The sequence below is a fragment of the Symsagittifera roscoffensis genome, chromosome 4 (assembly GCF_963678635.1).
Source record: "Symsagittifera roscoffensis chromosome 4, txSymRosc1.1, whole genome shotgun sequence".
Classification (NCBI taxonomy): domain Eukaryota; kingdom Metazoa; phylum Xenacoelomorpha; order Acoela; family Convolutidae; genus Symsagittifera; species Symsagittifera roscoffensis.
In genome coordinates this window covers 43,696,159-43,717,384 of record NC_087065.1, presented here as the reverse complement: position 1 = coordinate 43,717,384, position 21,226 = coordinate 43,696,159, and the positions used below count along the sequence as shown (strand labels likewise).

The 21,226-nt window shown below is 34.7% G+C and overlaps 1 protein-coding gene across 1 annotated transcript in view; it reads right to left on the bottom strand.

The window, feature by feature from the left end:
* Nucleotides 1-21,226, bottom strand: part of LOC134843821 (early endosome antigen 1-like) — an 84,895-nt gene that overhangs the window by 3,983 nt on the left and 59,686 nt on the right. Inside the window, exons 2-11 of the mRNA XM_063860109.1 lie at nt 18,827-18,911; nt 15,787-15,921; nt 11,001-11,282; nt 10,205-10,530; nt 9,693-9,984; nt 9,183-9,356; nt 8,405-8,575; nt 7,186-7,320; nt 6,751-6,894; nt 598-694 (exon numbers count right to left, since the gene is read on the bottom strand). Of these exons, the coding sequence (XP_063716179.1) occupies nt 598-694; nt 6,751-6,894; nt 7,186-7,320; nt 8,405-8,575; nt 9,183-9,356; nt 9,693-9,984; nt 10,205-10,530; nt 11,001-11,282; nt 15,787-15,921; nt 18,827-18,880 (1,810 nt within the window). The 5' untranslated portion in view covers nt 18,881-18,911. The remainder of the gene's footprint in view (nt 1-597; nt 695-6,750; nt 6,895-7,185; nt 7,321-8,404; nt 8,576-9,182; nt 9,357-9,692; nt 9,985-10,204; nt 10,531-11,000; nt 11,283-15,786; nt 15,922-18,826; nt 18,912-21,226) is intronic.

Genomic DNA, 21,226 nt, shown 5'->3' with positions numbered 1-21,226 from the left:
CAGTATTGATATCGCGTTTCGGTGCATTCGTCCATTCACATATCGAGATTCACATATCACATTTTTAATTAGAAAATTTTTTTAATCATCACAGCAAGAACACGACAAAAACATTAGCGAGAACACGACAAAAAGGAGCTCTAAATAGCGCAATAAAAAAATTAGATATGAGCCTCGAATTAGAAAACAATTAGCGAGAACACGACAAAAAGGAGCTCTTAACAGTGCAATAAGAAAAATTAGATATGAGCCTCGAATAAGAAAAATTCGTCCACGTCTGAAATTCCAACCTGCACCTAGAGATTAAGAGTCTCACACACTTACCGCGAAAGCTTAATAGGTACCAACCACAAGCCACAAAAAAAGGAGAACAGATGCTAAGCAGTTTCCAATACTACAGTGAAATTTTCAAATAAGTGAACACTTTTAATGAACACTTTTATTTGCGAGTTAAGTTAAAAAAATAAGGTCGGTAAGATTACATTAAGCTGAATGCTAGTGTATTAAGTGCGGAGAGAGCATTTTACAGCCCTTTACAAGCAATTAATAGTCTCTTTCTAGCGTCTCTCTATCTCTCTCTCTCTCTCAGTCTTTTACCTAGGTTCTGGTTGAGTCTGGACATCTGTTCCTCCGAGGTAGCCTCACTCTCCGCCAACTCCTCCCGTACTGCACTGATGTTGCATCTCAGCGTCTCCTAGAAACCATTAATGAAAAGAATATAAGATGGCCAACAGATAAATACAACAGATTCAAAACGAAACTAAACCAGGATTTTAAAAAAAAAATTGATTTTTTCAACTCCTGAAACACAAAAAAAAGATAAATTTTACATTGAAAATTTCTCAGCATTCGAAATATATCACGTTGAAGCTCTTGGAATTTCAAGAATCATTCGTAAACTCCACTTTTTCATTGAAATCTTTTTCATTGAAATAACCCATTCAGAAAAACCTGGATCAGTTGATAATTTTTTCCTAGTGCTGGTAATTTAAAAATACTCAGTCCATTTTGGAAGTCAGAAGTTTCGCGCCATTTGAACTTTTGTTACTCGAGAAAGTAATTTTCTTGCTTTTTTGCAAATAGATTTGAATTGGACTAAAAAAAATCAAGTCAAACCGCGAAACTCAAAAAAAATAAATAAAGTGAACTATTTTTTTATTATTTTCCGGACACAAAGGCAACACGACCTGCTTATGATTCTGCAGTGCATTCATTGATATTTTAACAAAAGTTAAACACCTAAGCTAAACAAAGACGAGGATATCCGGTTACTGTGCAAGTAGCACAGATGTTCCGACCATCTTAAAACGACACGCGTGGTGTGAGAAAAGGATCTGAATAAAAAACAACTAATTACCCGGGTTGACCAAAACTTCTTATCATACAATTTCCATATATGAGAAACTTCTTGTCATACAATTTCATACAATTCCATACGTACAGAAAATTGTATGAAAACTCTATGATAAGCATTTTTCCATATATGAAAATTGTATGATAGGTGTTTTCCCATAAACCAAAAATTTTGATTTTTTCTTTCTAAATTTAGTTTCCGAAAAATCTTCGGTTGTATAAGCATTTTCGGTGTATGGAGGTCAACCCGGGTAGGTTTATTCGACAGAAACAGTAAAATAGGCAAAAAAGACAACAGTTTTTGAGATCAGATGACTAGAAAAACAAAAATGAATCATAACAAAAGAACAAAATATTCAAAATTGTTTTCAATTTTTTGAATTTTTGATTCCCAAAACGGCGTTAAAAACTCGAGTACAACTAAAATTAAGCACAAACAAGCTATTGTACAGCGGTGAATTTAGGCATAAATAAGCATGCTCGCTCGCTTAACGAAAAATCAAAAACTTCAAATTTGAAATGGTTTCAAATGTCGTTTGAATCCCCAATGAAAAGGATTTAAAATGGTATCATTCCACCCATTCCGTCATTATTTGTGCTACCTGATTTTGCGTGGAAAGCAATAAGAAAAAGTAAAAAGAAAAAACTAAAACACCCGAATACAAAGTTCCTCCCCATTTTCAATGGTCAAACAAAAAAAAGACCCAAATAAACGAAAATTCATTTCCTCTACACAAGCAAAGCCCAGCTTCACACCACTGCGATAGAACACACGCATAGCTTTCCTAACTAGCAGACCGAAATTGAAACGAAAGCCGCAAAGTCAACCAAAAAGTTTTGAAACTGTCGAAAAAAGCTAGATCTACGAATTTTTTATCTACCGAATCTTGAATGAAGTTCTTTTGGAACTTGAAAGAAGTTCTTTCTGTAAGGAAAATTGACACCTGTTTAGCAAAGAAAAATTCACATAAAAAACTTCAAAACTTAAATATAATTACACCCTCAAAAGTCTCACACGCATAGAAACCTTGTTAAAATCATGGAAGGATGCAATGATGCCGTTAGGCCGATTAAAATAAACCGAAAAAAGTAAAGCCGAGTAAACAAAAAAAGCAGATACATAGCCAACAGACAAGTGGAAAAGAGTCAATGAACCCAAGTAAACAGAAAAAAAAACTGACTTCAATTTAGAAAAAACCACAACTTTCAAATTTCCAATAGAGAATAGATGGCCTGAAAGCTTTTCAAATTTCTTGAACAATTATGATTATATTTGATTAAATAAACCCAATTTGAGAAAACTGGATCAAAAAGTAAATTTTTCTAATCCGCAGGGCAATCTGAAAAAAAAAATTATCATTTTCGGATCTAGAAGTCGATCACGTTTTTCGTGACTTTAACACTTTGGCTGTTCGAAAGTAGAGTTTGCCTTCCTTTTAATAAAAGAAATGAACGTACACAGAAATCCTAAGTCAAACCGCAAAAACGTTAAGATTTTTCAATAAAAGAAAAAAATCATCGCGACCAATATAGGAATCTGAAGTACGTTCATCGACTCTTAATAACAAAAAAAAACTAAATTATACCGATCCAGAGTTGGTAAATTTAAAGTGAAAAAAATATAGAATTGAACGGTTACTTGAAATGCAAATATGCTCAATCAAAATGTCTGTTGGTTGGCGAAAGCGCATATTCGAGCTAATGATAGGCAATTCTGTTGAACAAGTTGTTCATAAGAATCAGTCTTTATTCCGAGTTAATAACTCTTTTCAACCCGCAGCATAAAAATTTGAGTGCACATTAAGAAACGGAACAAAAAAAAACTGAAAAAACGCAAAAAATGTAGTATTTCAATTATCTCAACGAATGTGGCTTTGAAAATATCATTCAGGAATTTAAAAGGAAGTTGAACCTTCAAAAGCAATTAGTGCTACGCGAACAAAGCCCAGGAAAATAAACAGAAAGACAATAGTCCAAAAAAGTATAAACTTTTTTAAATAAAAAACCACGGCCCGGCCAGATTAAACCACATAACGTTGTCGTCTAAAGCAGGCATGTAACCTCTACGCCAGATGCTCTGGGTGAATAATTGAGTTTGAATTTTTATAAAGCAAGATGATTTTGGTCTCATATAAAAGCTCTCTCAGTCGTATTTTGTATATCAAAACAATATTTCTAGAAACACTGGTCTGACATTTTCCGTATTTCTGACATTTCACCTCCTACGGACAATGAGAACCACTTGATTTGATAACACCACTGCTTACCTCGAAAATTACAAATTTATTTTGAAGACATTTGAAAAAGTGTCAATGAACTCGGGAGACCGAAATGATAAAAATAGCAAGCAGAAGTTTAAATAACCAGGAAACCAAAAAAATGATGGAAAATGTTTGAAATTTCGAATTGCGGAGAAAAAACTCATTCTAAAGCTTTTTTATTTTTTCTTTTAAATAACTTACCAAAACTGGATCAATCGGTCACGTTTTTTCGCGCCATCCATCTCTGCTTTCGTAATAAAAGAGCTCAATTTGCCTACTTTTCAACAATTGAACTTGAATTCCACTCAATATATGCAAATATATCTAAGTGCTTTTTTAAATGCATCAATATGTATGACTTCAGTAATTATAAGAACATTTTAAAATTTTTCTTACAAACGAAATTATCACGACCTATTGAAGAGTCTTCACTGCGTTCATCGAAACTAAAGAAGCAATTCATTCTTTTACACTTAATAAAATTTTCTTCTAATAATAACTTGAAGCTATATGTAATTTAAGAATATTTTACTTGGACAGTTTTTTGATAGAGTAACCCGAGTAGAGAAAACTGGATCCAAAAGAAACTTTTTATTCCGCTAAAAAATCTCAAATAAAAGTTCTGCTTTTAAAACTAACAACTGATCACGTAATTCGTGCCTTTAGCGCTGTCGCAATTGGATAGCTTAATTTACCTTCCTTTTATCAAATGAACTTGAACTGAAAAACAAAAGACTGATGTCAAACCACGTAAAATCAAATGTGAGCGTGAACAACTAGATTTTTTCCAGTGAAGCAGAAAAAAAAGCCAACAGGCAGTTGGAAAAAATTCACGAACAAAAAAACTGAATTGCTTTTTGAAAAACCTCAACTTTTCAATTTCGAAGAAAAAATAGATGACCTTATAGCTAATTGAATTTCTCGAAATACGTATTAGTGACACTTTTATGACACAGAGGCAAAGCTTTGCTTTGCAAACACTAGCAAAAACTTGACAAAAAAGCAGCTTTAGAGAAGAAATAAGAAAAGAAGCCTAGAATTAGTAAAACTTTGCTACAAATGGGCTCCAAGCCTGTGAACTCAAGAATTGCAGTCTCACACCCAGTCCTCTCTGCAACGAACTCTTACCGGCAAACACAAAAGTGGCACCAAACACAAATAGAAGACATCAACGCTAATTTTACATGTAACAAATTGGAAAGCATAAAGCCACATTATGTACACTTATTATTATTCGAATGTCAAAGCACATGCTATCAAAAAGTCGTAAAGGAGCCCCAGAAGGTGCTCTAATACTTGCGACTTAGGTTAAAAAAAAGAATAGTCGTAGTATAACACTAACGCTCCTAAAATACGCTAGCGTGATAAAAATTAACCCAGTTTGAGAAAACTGGATCAATAGATAAATTTTTTTATTCCGAAAATTATTCTGAAAATTAAATTCCTTTGCTGTTTTTTATTCTGAAAATTAAATTCCTTTGCTGTTCGATAGTGGAGTTTGCCTACCTTTAAACAAAAAATGAACAGAATCTAAAAAGAAATCACCCTAAGTCAAACTGCGACTCGGAGAAAATGTTTATTTATATTTATATATATATACTAGCATGTAACGCACCTCCGGTGCTTCGAATTTTTAACAACTCATCAAAGCCGCATATATTAGAAACATGATCTGCATCTTTTGAGTATATACTGACAGCACATAAATACAGGGTTCGTTATTACAAAATTTGCAAAGTTTTTTATTACAAATTTTGAAAAATCATAAAATTTTGTGAAGTTTTATATATGTTCTTTGAAAAAATTCAAAATTAACTAAGAAACGTCACATCTTAGAATTTGAAAGCAATTGAGCAGTCGCATTTGGATGCAAGATTTGCAACTCCTGAGAGTTCTCTTACAGTACCCAACTACAACGCTGGGAAAATCACATTTTGAGAAACTTCAAACTTAACTTTTCTAAAAAAAAAAGATATTATATGAAAACCAGAAAAAACGTCACACCTCAAAAACTACCAAGATTTGAGCAGTCTTATTTGAAGGCAATATACGCAATTCTTGACAGTACTCTGACAACACTCAACTAGAGGATTGGGAATCTCAATTTTGTGAATTATTTTGTAATTTGAGTTTTCAGAAATAATCACAAAAATCGTCCTATCTCATAAAGTGGAAAGCCTGAGCATTCTTAATTGGCAGCCAATTGATCGCCCCTGAGAATAATCTGACAGCCCCCAACTACAGATTAAGAATTTTAGATTTTGAATAAAGAGATAAGTTTTCGGAGTTCTGGAAAACTAAAAGGTTTCGAGCTGTCATATTTGGAGGCAAAATATCCTGAGAGTACCCTGAGAGAGCCTCACTATAGAGATGGGAACTTCAGATTTTGTGAAATTTTTTATATCTAAGTTGTCGGAAAATTTTTTCTATATCTAAGTTATCCAAAAAATCCTAAAAATGTCATATCTCGAAAACTACAAAGATTTGAGCAGTCATATTCAGAGACAAGATTCACAACCCTGAGAGTACCTTCACAGTTTCCAAAAACAGGATTGAGGTCTTCGCAAAGTTTTGAAATTTTTTTAAAATCTAAGTTTTTTTGAAAATTTTCGAAAAAATCATAAAAAACGTCATATCTCGAAAATTACAAGGATTTGTGAAATGAGGTTTGGAGGCAAGATGCGCAACCCCTGATAGTATTCTGGCAGCACCCAACTACAGTTTGAGAATTTCAAAAACTGAGAAATTTTTTAAAATTAAATTTTCTTGAAATTTTTGAAAAATCTCGAAAATTACCGTACCTCGTAAACTAAAAGGATTTAGTTGTTCATATTAAAAAAACCTTGACCATTGCAATATACGATATAGCTTAAACGTGCAAAAATTCTTTTTGTTAAACATGCAAAACTAATACGCTGAAAAAGCTTAAAGATGGCGAGATAGTGAAGCCCGCATTTAAATATATAATACATATATATTGACAGCCCCAGTGACTGTTGGGTTATTGCACAGCAACCCTGTTATATTTAGTTTTTAATGAACTATGCCCAATATGAGCAATCGATATTTTTGAAATCTTGAAACTGGTAGGATATAGTGATTTTGCCTGCAGGAATATAATCTGAGTTACTCTTACAATTTGAGTGGTGAGCGCGTTCTTCTGATCCTCCATCTCCTTCTCCAACTGACTCTTTTCATGTTGGGTCTGGAATAGACTCTTTTCACATGCATCTAACTGGTTAGCACTCTCCTCTAACTCACTCTTAAGTCGGTCACGCTCCTAGAATTAAATTAAATTTAATCATCAGAAACCGCAAAAAAAAAACAGGTTTGATACTGCCAGTCCATAAGCATTATTTAAAAACAACTGAACTAAATGAACCGAAAAACACCCGAACTAGATAAGATCATTCACAATTATCATTAAAACTTAATAGTTGGGTATGTTCATAACCTTATAAGTCTAGAACCACCGAATTCACGTGGTGAGCCTTATCAAAAATCGACGGTCAGAAGCGGCTTTTGAAAATGCTCAACTACTATACAGTTAGTGTTGCTCATAATAAACTACCTGTTCTTTTTCGCTCATGTTAGATCTAACTTCTTCCAGCTGTGTCTTGAGAGCATTGATCTCATTGGTTAACTGTTCGTTCTTCTCAGGCAGGAACTTCATCGATACTATGTCATTGCGCAGTTTCTCTCTCTCCTGAAATCGAAAAATTGAACCTGTTTATTATTACCCCTGAAATTACGCGTGATGCGATGAGAGGAGAAACGAAAGCTTAGAACTCATAAATTAAACGCACAGAGGCGAAACAGAGCTGCGCACCACTTGCGATACAAAAATGAGTGATTATCACTACTTGCAGATGAAGCGAACAAAAATCGAAACATAGCCAACAGGCAGTTGGAAAAGAGCAATGAACACAAGGAAACATAAAATGACTTTCGAATTTTAAAGAAAAAAATATGCCCTTAAAGTTCTTTAAATTTCACGAACAGTTTATGATTGGTTCTTTTTGATTAAATTAATCCAATTTGAGAGAACTTGATCAATAGTGAAATTTTTCTTTCGCTGGGAAATCTAATAATTAAATTCCATTTTCGAAACTAAAAGTTAATCACATTTTCGTGACCTTTAAAATTTTTGCTGTTCGATAGTGGAGTTGTCCTCCTTTTAACAAAGGAAAAGAAGTGAACTTGCAAAGAAGTCAAAATTCACACGGCAAAAAATCAAAATTGAGCGAGAACAAATTTTTGCTGAAACAAAAAATAGATGGCCTTAAAGCTCTTTGAAATTAGGTTGGACACTTTTTTTGTTAAAATTAACCCAATTTGAGCAAACTGGATCAATAGGTAAAACTTTATTTCACTGAGATATCTGATAATTGATTTCCATTTTCGAAATTAGAAGTCAATCACGTTTTTCGCGACCTTTACATTTTTGCGGTTCGATAGTGGATTTTGCCTGCCTTTTAACAATGAAAATGCATTGAACTTAAAAAGAAATCACAAGCCAAACCGAGAAAAATCAGCGTGAACAAAAATCAAGTTGAGCGTGAACAAATTTTAAGACTTTTTCCTGAAAAAAAAATCAGCTCGACCTATATAAGAGTACTCACTAGGTTCATTACACTTAAATAAAAACCAACAAACTATAAAAATTGCAACAAAATCTAAAATCTTGGAGGCGAATTACCTGCACCTTAACAAATTCCACAAACACAGGCGAAGTGAGTTTCAGTGGCCGGAACAATAACAAAAAATGTCGAACCACCATCAAATTGTACCTTATCGGCTGTTTCGAGGGACAGTTTGACTTCGCTTAGGCTGTTTGTGAGTTGGTCCACTTCGTTTTTCTTGGAGTTGAGCTCGTTGCTCAGAGACATGTTCATTGCATCACTGCGGCCATTGAGAGCATTTTGCTCACGTGCAGCTGCCTCCAACGAAGAAATCTGATTCTAAAAAAAGACATTCATCCAATTGATTATGCTGCTTTTGAACGAAAACTTTTGTTTTAAAGATCAACTACAATCACGATTGACAGCCTTGACGGCAGTCTTCATCGACATCAGAAATGGTCAAAAACAACAGTTTGTTCAACTAAATCTGAGAAACAATCAATTCTTCAAACAATCAATAAAAACTTATTTGTGTTCAAAGCTATTTCACCACAATCAATTCTTCAAACAATCAATAAAAACTTATTTGTGTTCAAAGCTATTTCACCAGAATAAGAACCATTTCACCAGAATAAGAACCATTGTGAAATGAGGTTTGGAGGCAAGATGCGCAACCCCTGATAGTATTCTGGCAGCACCCAACTACAGTTTGAGAATTTCAAAAACTGAGAAATTTTTTAAAATTAAATTTTCTTGAAATTTTTGAAAAATCTCGAAAATTACCGTACCTCGTAAACTAAAAGGATTTAGTTGTTCATATTAAAAAAACCTTGACCATTCTATGAAATCCAATAACAAATTACGCCAATACAAAATGTCGATAAATTATTGACTGTTCGTGGAACCCAATGACAAGCGATAAACCCGCAATGAACGGCTAACTGACCTGTAGAGTTGAGATGTCGTTGGCGTGTTTTCTGTGTTCCTTTTTCATCTGCACCTCATACTCCTGACACATGTCACATGGCTTGGCCGCCTTCGCCTGTAACTGTTCCACCTGCTGCTGCAGAGCCACTACTGTCGAGTCAGAGAAGCTGCGCATCGCACTAATCTGCTGAGTCTACGCAACATACACACATTTGAAAAAAAAATCATTATCGAAAAGCTGTAAAACGCAACATACATTTGTCGAAAGTTGCACAGTTAATAAGTTTATTTTATAACACACTCGGCCTTGTTTCAAGTACAGATCACAGATTACTACACTGCAGTAATCGAATTGGTCAATTAAAACCTAAAAGAGAGCCATTATACGATGGATGAAGTCCGATTATGATCAAACTTGAGGACATCGAAAGAAAAACAAGGATTAAAAGCGACAAATTGCTCAGCACAATGTCTGCTACAATTTAACGCTTTCTTATTTTAATGTGGCGACAGCAATGAGAATGATTACCAATTGCGCGATGCATTGTTCATTTTGATGACATTTCTGACACTGCATTTGTTCAGGCTGGTATGATGCAACTTGTCCTTGTATCTGCTCTCGAGTAATCTCGTTACTCTGGGATACCTTGTGATTTGCATCGGGATAATTTTGAGGCGGCATCAGTGCTGTGTCTGGATGAAAATTGGAAGCAGTGTGATTGTCTTGGTGTGCTAGCTCCTCAACTGAAGAATCGTGCGAAGAGATAGATTGATTGTTGTAGCTCATCTCATATGCAGCTAGTTTTGCCTCCAAAGTGGAACTGAAGCAATTTTCACATAAGTATCATCATTCTTTTTTACGCAAGTTTTATCTCTTGAAAATACCGGGAAGCTCTTGTTGATAATTACAAAGAAGATAAAAACAAGTACAAGCGTGTAAAATTGTGCAAATTAGAAACTAGTTAAAGCTATCAAAATAAGTGTCATAACCATTTATTTGAATTCTCCTTCATTTCCCAAAACTAAATTGATCAAACTTACACTGCTTCAGCCTTGTCTCTGCACAGAATTGATAGCTCCTTGTTCTCCTCCTGAGAAGAGTGCAGCTTATCAACAAGGTCATTGAGCTCTTTCTCGTGTTCGCCGGTCATGCTAGTAACCAACTGTTGCAGTGAACTCAGTTCATTCCTGATGGCCATATGATCGTCATTCTTCTCTTCGTAGGCGAGAATATCCTGCTCCAGTTTTGCAATGTACTTCATTTTTCTCTCTAGGATGTCATCTTTGGTTTTCAGCTGGTGCTTTAATGCATCGACCATGCCACGCTGTTCGTCACATTCTGATTTCCATCTAGCAATTTCTTGGTGCTAAAACGTTAACATTTTTATTTCTAGATCTAATTGCCCCCACCACGAAGTGGGCCTAAATTTTTCATTCGGTTAGTTATCATGTTTATACTTTTACTTCCCACACAAACCTAGATACCACAACATACTTCAGATGGCTCGAGTGATATATCAAATTAAAACCTTTGATAAGAAGTTATTGAATTGATTTTTTTCAAAATTAAAATTTTCGAAGTAGAGAAAATAGTTTGGAAAATTTCGGTTTTTAGTTTAATTTAGAGCAAGTGAATGTCTACGATTAAAGTGCCTTTTCTACGCACATCTAGATACAACCAATAAATGTCAGATGGAGTTAAGTAATATATCTACTCCAGTTCGCCTGTAAAATATTAATTGTTCCATTGAGTGCTAACCTTACCTTTTCAAAAATGACAACAGATTACCATAACAGCACTGAATTTAAAACTAAGACACTGGCTCTTTAAACTTACCAAGTAGGCAGTGTCGTACATGGCTTTTCGCGATATCGAATGCTGTTGGTCGCTACTCGGACTTGAATGGGGAACTGAGAAGGCAGAGCCAGGATTGCTCTTAAATCCTCCATGAACTCCGTTGCTGTCCTCCTGGAAGTGTCTGGATGTCTGGCTTCCTGTATACATGTGCCCATTAGACATGGAATTGGCAGTTGAGAAGGAGCTACTGCTGTGGTTCGACTGCGTTGATCCTCTTCTCTCTACTGCGAAGGGTTTTGTATCTTCAGAGGGCATGTGTTCCTAAACAGGTTTAAACTTAAAGATGAAGAACAATTCTTATCAGTCGCGCTGCTGTTAACAACCGTTGTGAAACATATAAAAAAAATTAAGAATTTCAAAAACTAAATTTATCACCAGACGAAAAATAAAGACAAATTTTATAGCCTGACAACCTGTCTTAAAAGTATTCTTGATATGCGACTTTGATAGTTGCTTCGGCTCACCATTTTCAAGCTATTCATATAGTTTAACTCGATGTTCGGCATGTCGTAACAGTTAAACTCCATTTCAGATCTACTGCAAGGCTGTTTACAAGGCGACATAGACAAACTTTCCTTGTAATCTAGTTGCCCAGGCTGCATTTGCTGTGCTGCCAGTGTTTTCATGTTATAAATTTTATCTCTAACGCCGTCGATATTACGATTCCCTTCTTCTTTGGGTTTGGCTTTTTGCATGATTGCTGAATGGGGTCTTTTAGCTCTATATGGAAACAAAGATTTAGGCGATTGCGGCTTCTGGTAGCTCTTGATGCAGTTTACAGGCCTGCTGATGTATCGAAGAGATATTGCACTCCATAGCTTAGTGCTATCCCAACCGGCTTCATATGCGACATCTCGCATCAAACCATGGAGCGAGTTCTTCCCAACTGGTTGGTTTGCATACCATTTTCCATCAACCATCCTCTCTATAGGCCTGCAGTAGAAACTAGTTGCTTTTGAAGGTATCTTGCTCAAGTACATTTTGATCAATCTTACTGGACAATTTCGGCCTCCTTGTGGGTAGATCTCACTAGAAACAGTTCCGAATTTAGCAGTATCCTGAAAAACGATTTTTTCCAGGGGTGGTTTTCCCGTTACTTTAATCTGAGCAGATGGGCCCAGTCTCAACTCTCTATGTTGTTGCCTGGAACGAAGTCCGAAATACTTAGTATTTATGAAATACACTGTATGCAATAGGGTTCTAGAATCTTTATCCCCTAGAACTCCGGTTCGATAAAGATAGGCCTCCATTTCTTCACTTATCACCTCTGCCTTTCTAGCTATCAACTGCTCTCCTCTTTCCATCATTTCGTCTATTTTCTTGTTCAGATATCTTCGGGTACTGGAGAACTCATCGTCTTCCAGGACGCTGAACTCAAGTCGTAGGTCTTTAATGATCATTTGAATCAAATGCAACATGAAATTCAGCGTCTTCACTGGATATTCAGCACCAGTTTCAAGCTTTCTGACATCTAGAAAGAACTGGGGCAGCAATTGCACAAACAGCTGCTTGTTGTTTGTTAGTAGAACTCTCAAGTCGGATGCTTCTGCAGCTTCCTTGGCATCTCTTGTACGAGCCCACCGGGTCCAGATGTTTGCAAGCCATCCAACATTCCTCAAGGAACTTTCACTGAGATATGAATTAAAGTCTCCTTCAGTAACCAATTCCTCCAAGTCTCCCTCGACATCATTATCGGAGTACTCACAATCCATTTATGACAATTTGAACCAATATTAGGCAATTGTTATCAAGCGCCCGAGGTGAAACAAGCTAATTGGATGCTATAATCGATCGAAAGTGGAACGATAAGTGAAATTTTGATCACGGAAGTCGACATAGCCCGCTTGTTTTGGAGTCACTGATCACGCGATTAGTGAACAAATTTCTAGCACCGTTAAATTCATGAACGATTTACTTGACTGCTAATTTCAATTAAAGCTAATAATACTCCTGATCTTCTTTTTAAAATGCCTTTATAGAGCCGTTTGTGTCATTCTGGTGATAGTATTTTCTATTGATTAAACATAATCCATGCATAATTCGCTAGTCATAAAAATTTCGATTTTACTCAATAGAAGAGATATTTGACGCTCAATCTGGACTTTAAAGTCTAGTTAATAAGGGTTCAAACGAGGGCACTGTGTAATCAGCTTGCATCAATTCATCATTCAATACTAACCAACAGCGATCATTTTTTTGGTTGTATTCACTAATACTGTAACAGTACAGTAAAACACAAATCACGGAAAACTAAAATACTGGGCAGCTTCAGACGGCGTAACGCGATTTAAAAGTAATTAGTTAATATCTGTTTGAACTATTCGGAAATTAACCAATGTCTTTGGTTAATTCGAAAACGTCTTTAATAGACCCTAATTTTAGTTTTCACTGAAATGAAGTAATCAATCGATCTGCAAAAAAGAGCAAAGATACACGGGTAACTTAGCATGGATTAGATAGAATAGCTGGATCTCTAAGTATTTCCTCATTTTGGTACCTAGTAACGAATTACCATCCCTATAATTAAACACTTCAACGGTTGAGCATATGTGAATTTTGTACCTAGTAACGAGCCTCCCCGCTTTGCTAGTTAGAGAGATCAGAATAACTTACAATAGATTGAAACACAGGCTATGACTGACTCTAAGGAACGACTGACTCTCAACTTTTCTAAAACCGAATTTTACGGTAAAAAGTAAAAATCAATTTATGTAACATAACAGAATGATCCGACCAAAATTTTTTTATATTTTAGGTAGTTTCTTTCCGTGCGGTCTCGAGAGGAATTAAAAACACTAGAACATAACCATTGCCATATATTTCCAGAACAAAACTTTTTAAAAATTTTTCGGTTTCAATTCAATTTATTATAACAACTATTTGAAATATGCGTATTCTACTCTTACTATCAAATATACTTATTTTCTAGCCTTTCGTGCGGATAGCTTAACAAATACAAAACATCACAATTTGGATCAAAGAATGTTTTTTTTTGTGATCGGAAGTTTCTTTTTAATTGCACATCAACCGGTTATCCTAGTCTTTTTTTATGTTATCTTTTCAATTCGTAGGTGGCGGGAATATCTTCACCAATCCTCAATAACTAGTTTTTTTGATAAAATTTTCAAACCGGTTTTTTGACACGGATGGAATCACGATTGAAAGAGCTTTCATATGATATATCACGCAACTCATTCTGATGATTATTCTTTGTATTTGATTTTATGTTAAAAAAATTTAAAAACCAAACAGCCGAAGACAAAGTTCCTCCCCACTTTCTGTGGTCGGATGAGTAAAATAAAAAAAGGCTGGCCCAAAAAAAATCAACTAAATCTTTCCAACATCCGCTGTGTAAAATCCACATTTGACAAAAAAAAAGAGAAAAGACATACTTTCAATAATTTTTTTATTTCTGTTCTTAAGCATTTAGTGCAAAACAGATAGAAATTCAAGCTAAACTGATGGAATTCAATTTCGGAAAGAGATCAAAACATCAAAAATTTGACATTTCTGAGGGCGATTACTTTTCATGTAACAGAAGAATGGGCGTACCCGCTTATACAGGTGAGCTTCTCAAACCTCATTCTCTCCATTGAAATCAAATCTCAGATTTTAGCAGGTATTTTTTTGAAAAAAAAACAAAAAATGGAAAATATTGGTCAAATATTCCCACCACAGACATTTTTCGAAGGTTGTAGAAAGGGTTGTCAAGAGACTAGGGGAGTTTGGAGACACACAGGAGAGTAGGCGGTCTTTCTATTGATACTCTTTTTTCAAAATCGGTGGAACACTTTTTGCGAAAAGTGAGAACATTTTCCCAAGAGTCTCACAAAAAAATTAAATAAAAAACCAAATCCCATACATTTTCATAATACATGTTTTTATCAAACAGGAATTCTAAGTAAACATGCCAAACAAAACATTTGAATTTCAAATTAGCAACGGAACAAACCCTACGATGCGGAAACAACACAGAAAATTTTTGAGTAGACACCAATTGAGCCGAAAAAAATTGATTTTGTAAAAAAAACTTTGAAAAATTTTAAGTTCCCCTGAAAAAATGAATAACCCTTGCAACTACCATGATACTTGATAACAGCACAAGAAAAATCCGTGATGTCGCACCTAAGCTGACAAAACTTGAGCAGACAGATGAAAATTCAATTTTTACCGGAAAAAAAATATTATTTCATAGCCTGGACTCGAACATAAGACATTAAGGAGCAAACAGTTATCGCGTTATCTCCAGGCCAAGTGGAAAAGAAACTGGAAGATGTTAAGATTCAATATAGAGGCGAAGCTGCACTACACAAACTCAAGCGATAAAACGACAAAAAGCAGCTCTAGAAAGTGAAACGAAGTAGAAATAAGCCTTGATTGAGTAAAACAGCGAACAGATGCTATGAAACTTCTAATACTACAAATCGTGATTACACAAAAGCCACCAAATGAGCACTTTTAGTTGCGAATAAGGACGAAAAAAAGTAGAGTCAAACGAATAAACTATGTCGCTAGAGTAACAAGTTAAAGCTTTTCTATTTCGAAGTTTTTATAACGCATGCTCTACTGGTGTAAAAACTAATGAGACTCCTTTCTCATTCGTTCCCCAAAACAATTTTGAATTTTTAGTTACAAAAAAATGTATTGCGACCTAAACAAGTGAAAATGCAATATTTTTTTCCACTAAATTGACCAAAGATGTAAGAACGGAGCATATCCTCCTCCCCATGAAGTGTATTAGCGATATCTTCAAAACTCTACACACCTGTTCTTGTGCACAGTTATTCACGTGTAGCATTAGATCTTCCATTTCGGAGAATGACTTCTTGCAGTTGGGACAAAGCAGCCCACTTGCCACCATCTCCCCTTCCCCTCTTCCTTCTCCTGCATCTGACTGTGTCTAAACAATAACTGAATGAGTTCGAAATCATCAGCCAGGGTTTTCATTGAATTAAACAGAAAACAGACAAGATCAAACGAACGTTTTGTAGTATCAAATGACAGAACTCTAAATTTACTTTTTCATGAAACTCTGTAGGATTTCTAGTTCCTTAAATGGCGTGACTCAGACGCGAAGCATATACTGTTTCACATCGCTAAGCCCCATTGGTCAACTTTGATTCAAAAATGGGCTTTGACTGCACTTAGAAAGCTCATCACTATGAAATTTATCAGCCAGATGCAAAAAAAAACATAGCCAACAGAGTTGGAAAAGTTACAATGAACGCAAGCAAACAAAAAAAACGCCGATTCTTTTTTTTGAAAAAATCGCAACTTTCGAATTTCAAGGTGAAACTTGACCTTAGAGCTCTTTGAATTTCAAAACTAATTTGTGATTGAAAAATAAAATTAACCAAAAATAACTAATTTATGATTTATGATAAGCTATTTTATGATAAGACTTATGATAAACAATCAGCTATTGACGAGGAATTTGATGCACAAATTAAGCAAAAAACTACGCAAAAAAATCACTAACAAATTTACCTCACCAGAATGAACATGATTAATAAAGCCGGTTACACAACCATAATTTTAAAAATTTTTCGACCAGAGTTGTTCAACAAAGTAAAAAACTCAAAGAACTCAGTTTCAATTTTTTTGTTCATTTGATTGATGAGGGTCTTTGACGTTGACTTAAAATTCTAACAATTTCTTTTACGGGTTCAATCAATATCTTGGAAAGTCAAGGAAATGACGAGAGAAAACAATTGAGAAAATAAGCAGACAGAAATAAGACCGAATGACCGCCAGCGCCGAAAAATAACCAAATATTTTTGGCGCTGAATTTTTTTCTACAAGAACTCCTATTTTGCTCTCAAACGATATATATACTACCAATACACTGACCAAGGTATAACCTCATATTGAACAGTTGATATAGATCACCATTTGACAACTCTGTGAACAAAATTTTTTACGGGAAAAAGTCTAGTACCCGGTGGCAATATCCTTGCATACAGCAGGGGAAATGATACATCAAGTGGATTCTCTTTCTATGATAACCAGCATTTTTGAGTTTGTTCACTTTTCTATATTATCTCGAATAATCAAGAGTACGAACGTAAGTTACAAGCGTTGACACACCTCTGGTGCTTCGAATTTTTGACAGCTCATGATAAACAGCAAATATCGGAAACAAGATCTGCAGCCTTTGAATGTATCCTGACAGCATCCGATTGCATGGCTAATAATTTCAAATTTTACAGAGTTTTTCTTAATAAAAATTTCGATGAACAATGAAAAAGCCCTATCTCGAAAACTTAGAATGCCTTTGGAGAAACTTTGAGGCCAAATTTGCAACCATTGAGAGTAGCCTGATAGCACCGCACTATAGAGTTGGGAATAAACGTAAGTTTATCGAAAATGTTGAAAACATTTGATCTCGATTTGAGCATTTATATTTAGAGGCAAGATTCGGAACGCCTGAGAGTCTTACTAAAAGGTGGAAAATTTCAACAATTGGAAACTTTTAATAGGTAAGTTCTTTGAAAATTTTTGAAACCAAAAAAACGTCTTATCTCGGAAACTTAAAACATTTCAGCAGTCGCATTTGGACGCAAGATTTTCAAATCCTGAGTTTAATCTCCTGTACCCAGCTAAAGGGTTGCAAAATTCAAATCACTTGAGTTTTTTTAAATCTATGTTTTCTGAAAATTGAAAAAAAAATCATCTCTCGCAAACTACAAGAATTTGAGCAGCCTTATTTGGATGCAATATTCGCAACTCCTGAGAAAACTCTGATAGCCTCCAACTACAGGATTGGGAATTTCAAATTTGAAAAAAAAACTCGTTGAAGTTTTCTGAAACTTTTTTGAAAAAATCACAAAAAAACGTCATATCTCGAAAACTACTTAGTTTTTCAGCCATCAGATTTGAAGACAAGGTTCGCAATCTTTGAGAGTACTCTATGAGCACCCAACTACAGGGTTGGGAATTTCAAATTTTGAAAACAAAACATAATTCAAGTTTTTTGAATTTTTTTTTAAACTTCGAAAACTACAAGAATTTGAGCAGTCATAATTGGAGGTAAGGTTCGCAACCCCTTCGAGTACTCTAATAGCCCCCAACTACAGAACTGGGAATTCAAATTCTGAAAAACTTTAAAAATCAAAAATCGTCGTATCTCGTACACTAAAAAGATTTGAGCATTCTAAATTGGAGGCCGAATTCGCAACCCCTTTGGAAACCCTGACAGCATCCCACTATTGGGCTGCTTATTTTAAACTCGGCTGAATAACTACTGAATTCAAACTGGAAAATCGAAAAAGGTTGAATAACCACTGAATTCAAACTGGAAAATCGAAAAAAAAATTGCTTAAACGTGAAATTCTTTTGTTAAACATGCAAACATGATACGTTGAAAAAACTCAAGCGTGGCGAGATAGCTGTCACACGCATTTAAATGTAGTATAGATGGATAGATTTTTTTTCAATAAAGGAAATTAAAATAGAACATTGCTTTACAACGACGCAGTTGAATTTAAAAAATCTTTGACGATGAGAACTCTGTGAAAGTATTTGAGCTGCTGGAAAATACGATCTCATTAAAAGTGTCCTAAAAAGTGAATTAGCCAACTAAAACACTAAATTGAAAACAAACTTGACATCACGGAAAAATTTTCATTGAATATAAAAAACTGAAGCATCAATTTAGTGTCTTTCAAAGAGAAACCACCGATATTTACAGCTACGACCGTTTTCAAAACTACTAATGTTTCAAGGGTTACCAAGATACATCACATAGATGTGGCAGTGATTGAGCTTTTATCGCACCATTTGTGTGTTCTTAGTTTCGAACTTACCTGTGAGTCATCCCGTCGTCGAAGCTTATCTTGTAGGTTCTTCACGGTGAACATTTTGGGCTCTTTCAACTTACCATGGCTTCTAAAAAAAGACAATACGGCACGCTTCTACCAGCTATTTTGAGAAATCATGTTGTCAGGACAACTTCCATTTCATGCAAAACATCTCATTACAAGTTTGAAGAATAGGGCTGCTTTGGATTGATTCGCTTAAGAAACAAACAGCAGTTTTACAAGAAATTCTTAAATTCTTACTTATTCCATTGAAGTTTAGCAAATAAAAAAAATGACAATCTCAGCACGGGCGGAATTAGAGAGGGGGGAATCCTCTTCCTCTGAGGGATTCTACCCCCTGACTACCCAAAGGGTCCCCAATTTTAAAACCATTTCCATTTTTGGCAGTCTGACCCTAAATTTTTCTAACCTCGCCTTCAGAAAAATCCAGTTTCTAAAGTGGCGCAATTTTCTGGTAAAATTTTCAAAAAATGCCGGAAAACGCGTTTTGTAGCCTGTTCTTTTTTGAAAACAGGGTCTTTTAGTGCTTCGGAAGAGCTCGGAAAATCATTTTGGTCGACTTAGAGAAAAAGTTAACATTTTTGGAAAGTTTTACACAACCCTCTACCTCGAGAAAGTCCTAGATCTGCCTCAGAATCTTACCAGCATTGGAAATAAACAATAAAAATTAAAATCGATGATATACCAAATTTTCATGAGCAAATAATTCATCAGGAAAGGTTAAATTAAAAAAGAGCATAACGAAAACTCGAAAACAGAAAGCGTGGACTCAAAACACATAACCAACAAACAAAGCATTTATCAGTTTTCGATTTCCGGAAAAAGTTATCACATTAACGCTCTTTACTTATCAGGAATCTTTAATGATTAACTTTTTGCATAAAATTAACTCAATTTGCAAAGGTCTTTTTTATTCCACTGGAAAAAAATAAAAACTTAAATTCATCTACGTTTCTTTTTTTTTTAAATTATGAGCGTAAATTGCCTTCCTGTTAGCAAATGAATATGAATTAGAAAAAAAATCGAAAACAAAAAAATTAAATTTGAGCGTGCACAATTTTTAAGACTTCAGATAATCAACATGACCAATATAAGTGTCTGCATTAAAAAAAACAACACGAGTTTTGATGACAGAAATCTCAGAGTCTAATCAAACCAAAATTAACACAACTCAAAGTGAAAAATATATAAAGAAAATAGATTGGAATTAAATTAAAAATTAGTATACAAAACATCCTGTAGAATGTGACGTACGAAGAAATGAATGTGTTCCAATCTGTTAATGTTGCCTGTAACCAAAGTTTCAAAAATTTCTTCGGGATGTTTTTCTGGACAGGCAAAAAGAACAAATTCCAACACATTCATTTCTTCGTACTTCAAATTACTTTACAAGCATGATGAAAAACAATGAAAAAATGAACAACAAAACCCAAGTCGGTTCAAACAAAAATGACAGTTTCAAAAAACCTTCGTATAATTCAAATTTGTAAGGTTGAACTATTTACTCCAACTGAGCAAGCCTATCTGCTGGAAAATAATTCAAGTATGTACATAGTAAAAAAAGGATCCAGCTCTGAGTGATTAAAAAAACGACTTTTCAGAAATGTATAAAGCTCCAAATTTTGTTGTCAAAACTGCAGAAACTATAGAAATTAGACATATATATTTGGCAGATTTTCTATTAATTTAGATTTGCCTTCAAAAGTCATATACGAAGAATATGCCGGAAAACAGAAATTTTAGCACAAAATTTTTTCTACGATAAAATACAACAAAGTTACTAAGTATTCGAGGATTGGGAATCCAAAAATTGCAAAAAATTGCCCTAAGTCAGCAGTACAATCAAGATAATTTGTTAGATTGTTAGAAACAAAAAACAAGGGAATAGCAATTGATACATGCAAATAATTAAGCCAATCTTTAAGAAAGCTGCACTCCAAAAATATGGAAAAAAACTTAGCAATATAAGTCAAAAATTAAAGCCGGCAATCAATCAGCTGAAAAAATGGAACTGGATATAGAGGCGAAGCATAGCTTCGCACAACGTGCGATGCCAAACAAAGATAGCATTGGCAATCCAACAACAAAAACGAGATGAAAGACACTAAGACAGACGATAGTCTAAAACAGACGAAAATTTTTGGATTGCAGAAAAACTGGTCCCGAAAGGATTTAAAATCAAGGGCTTTGTCGTCTCAAGCATGGGTTTTATCACTACGCCAAAAGCTCAGAACGATCCATGAATTTAAATTAATAATGAAGCAAGTGGAACACGTGTTTTCACATACAATTTCTGTGAGCGAAGTTCTTTATTGAAAAAATCTATATTATCATAAGTTAAAAATCAACAATTACACCGGCGTGTGAATATACAAATACAAATTG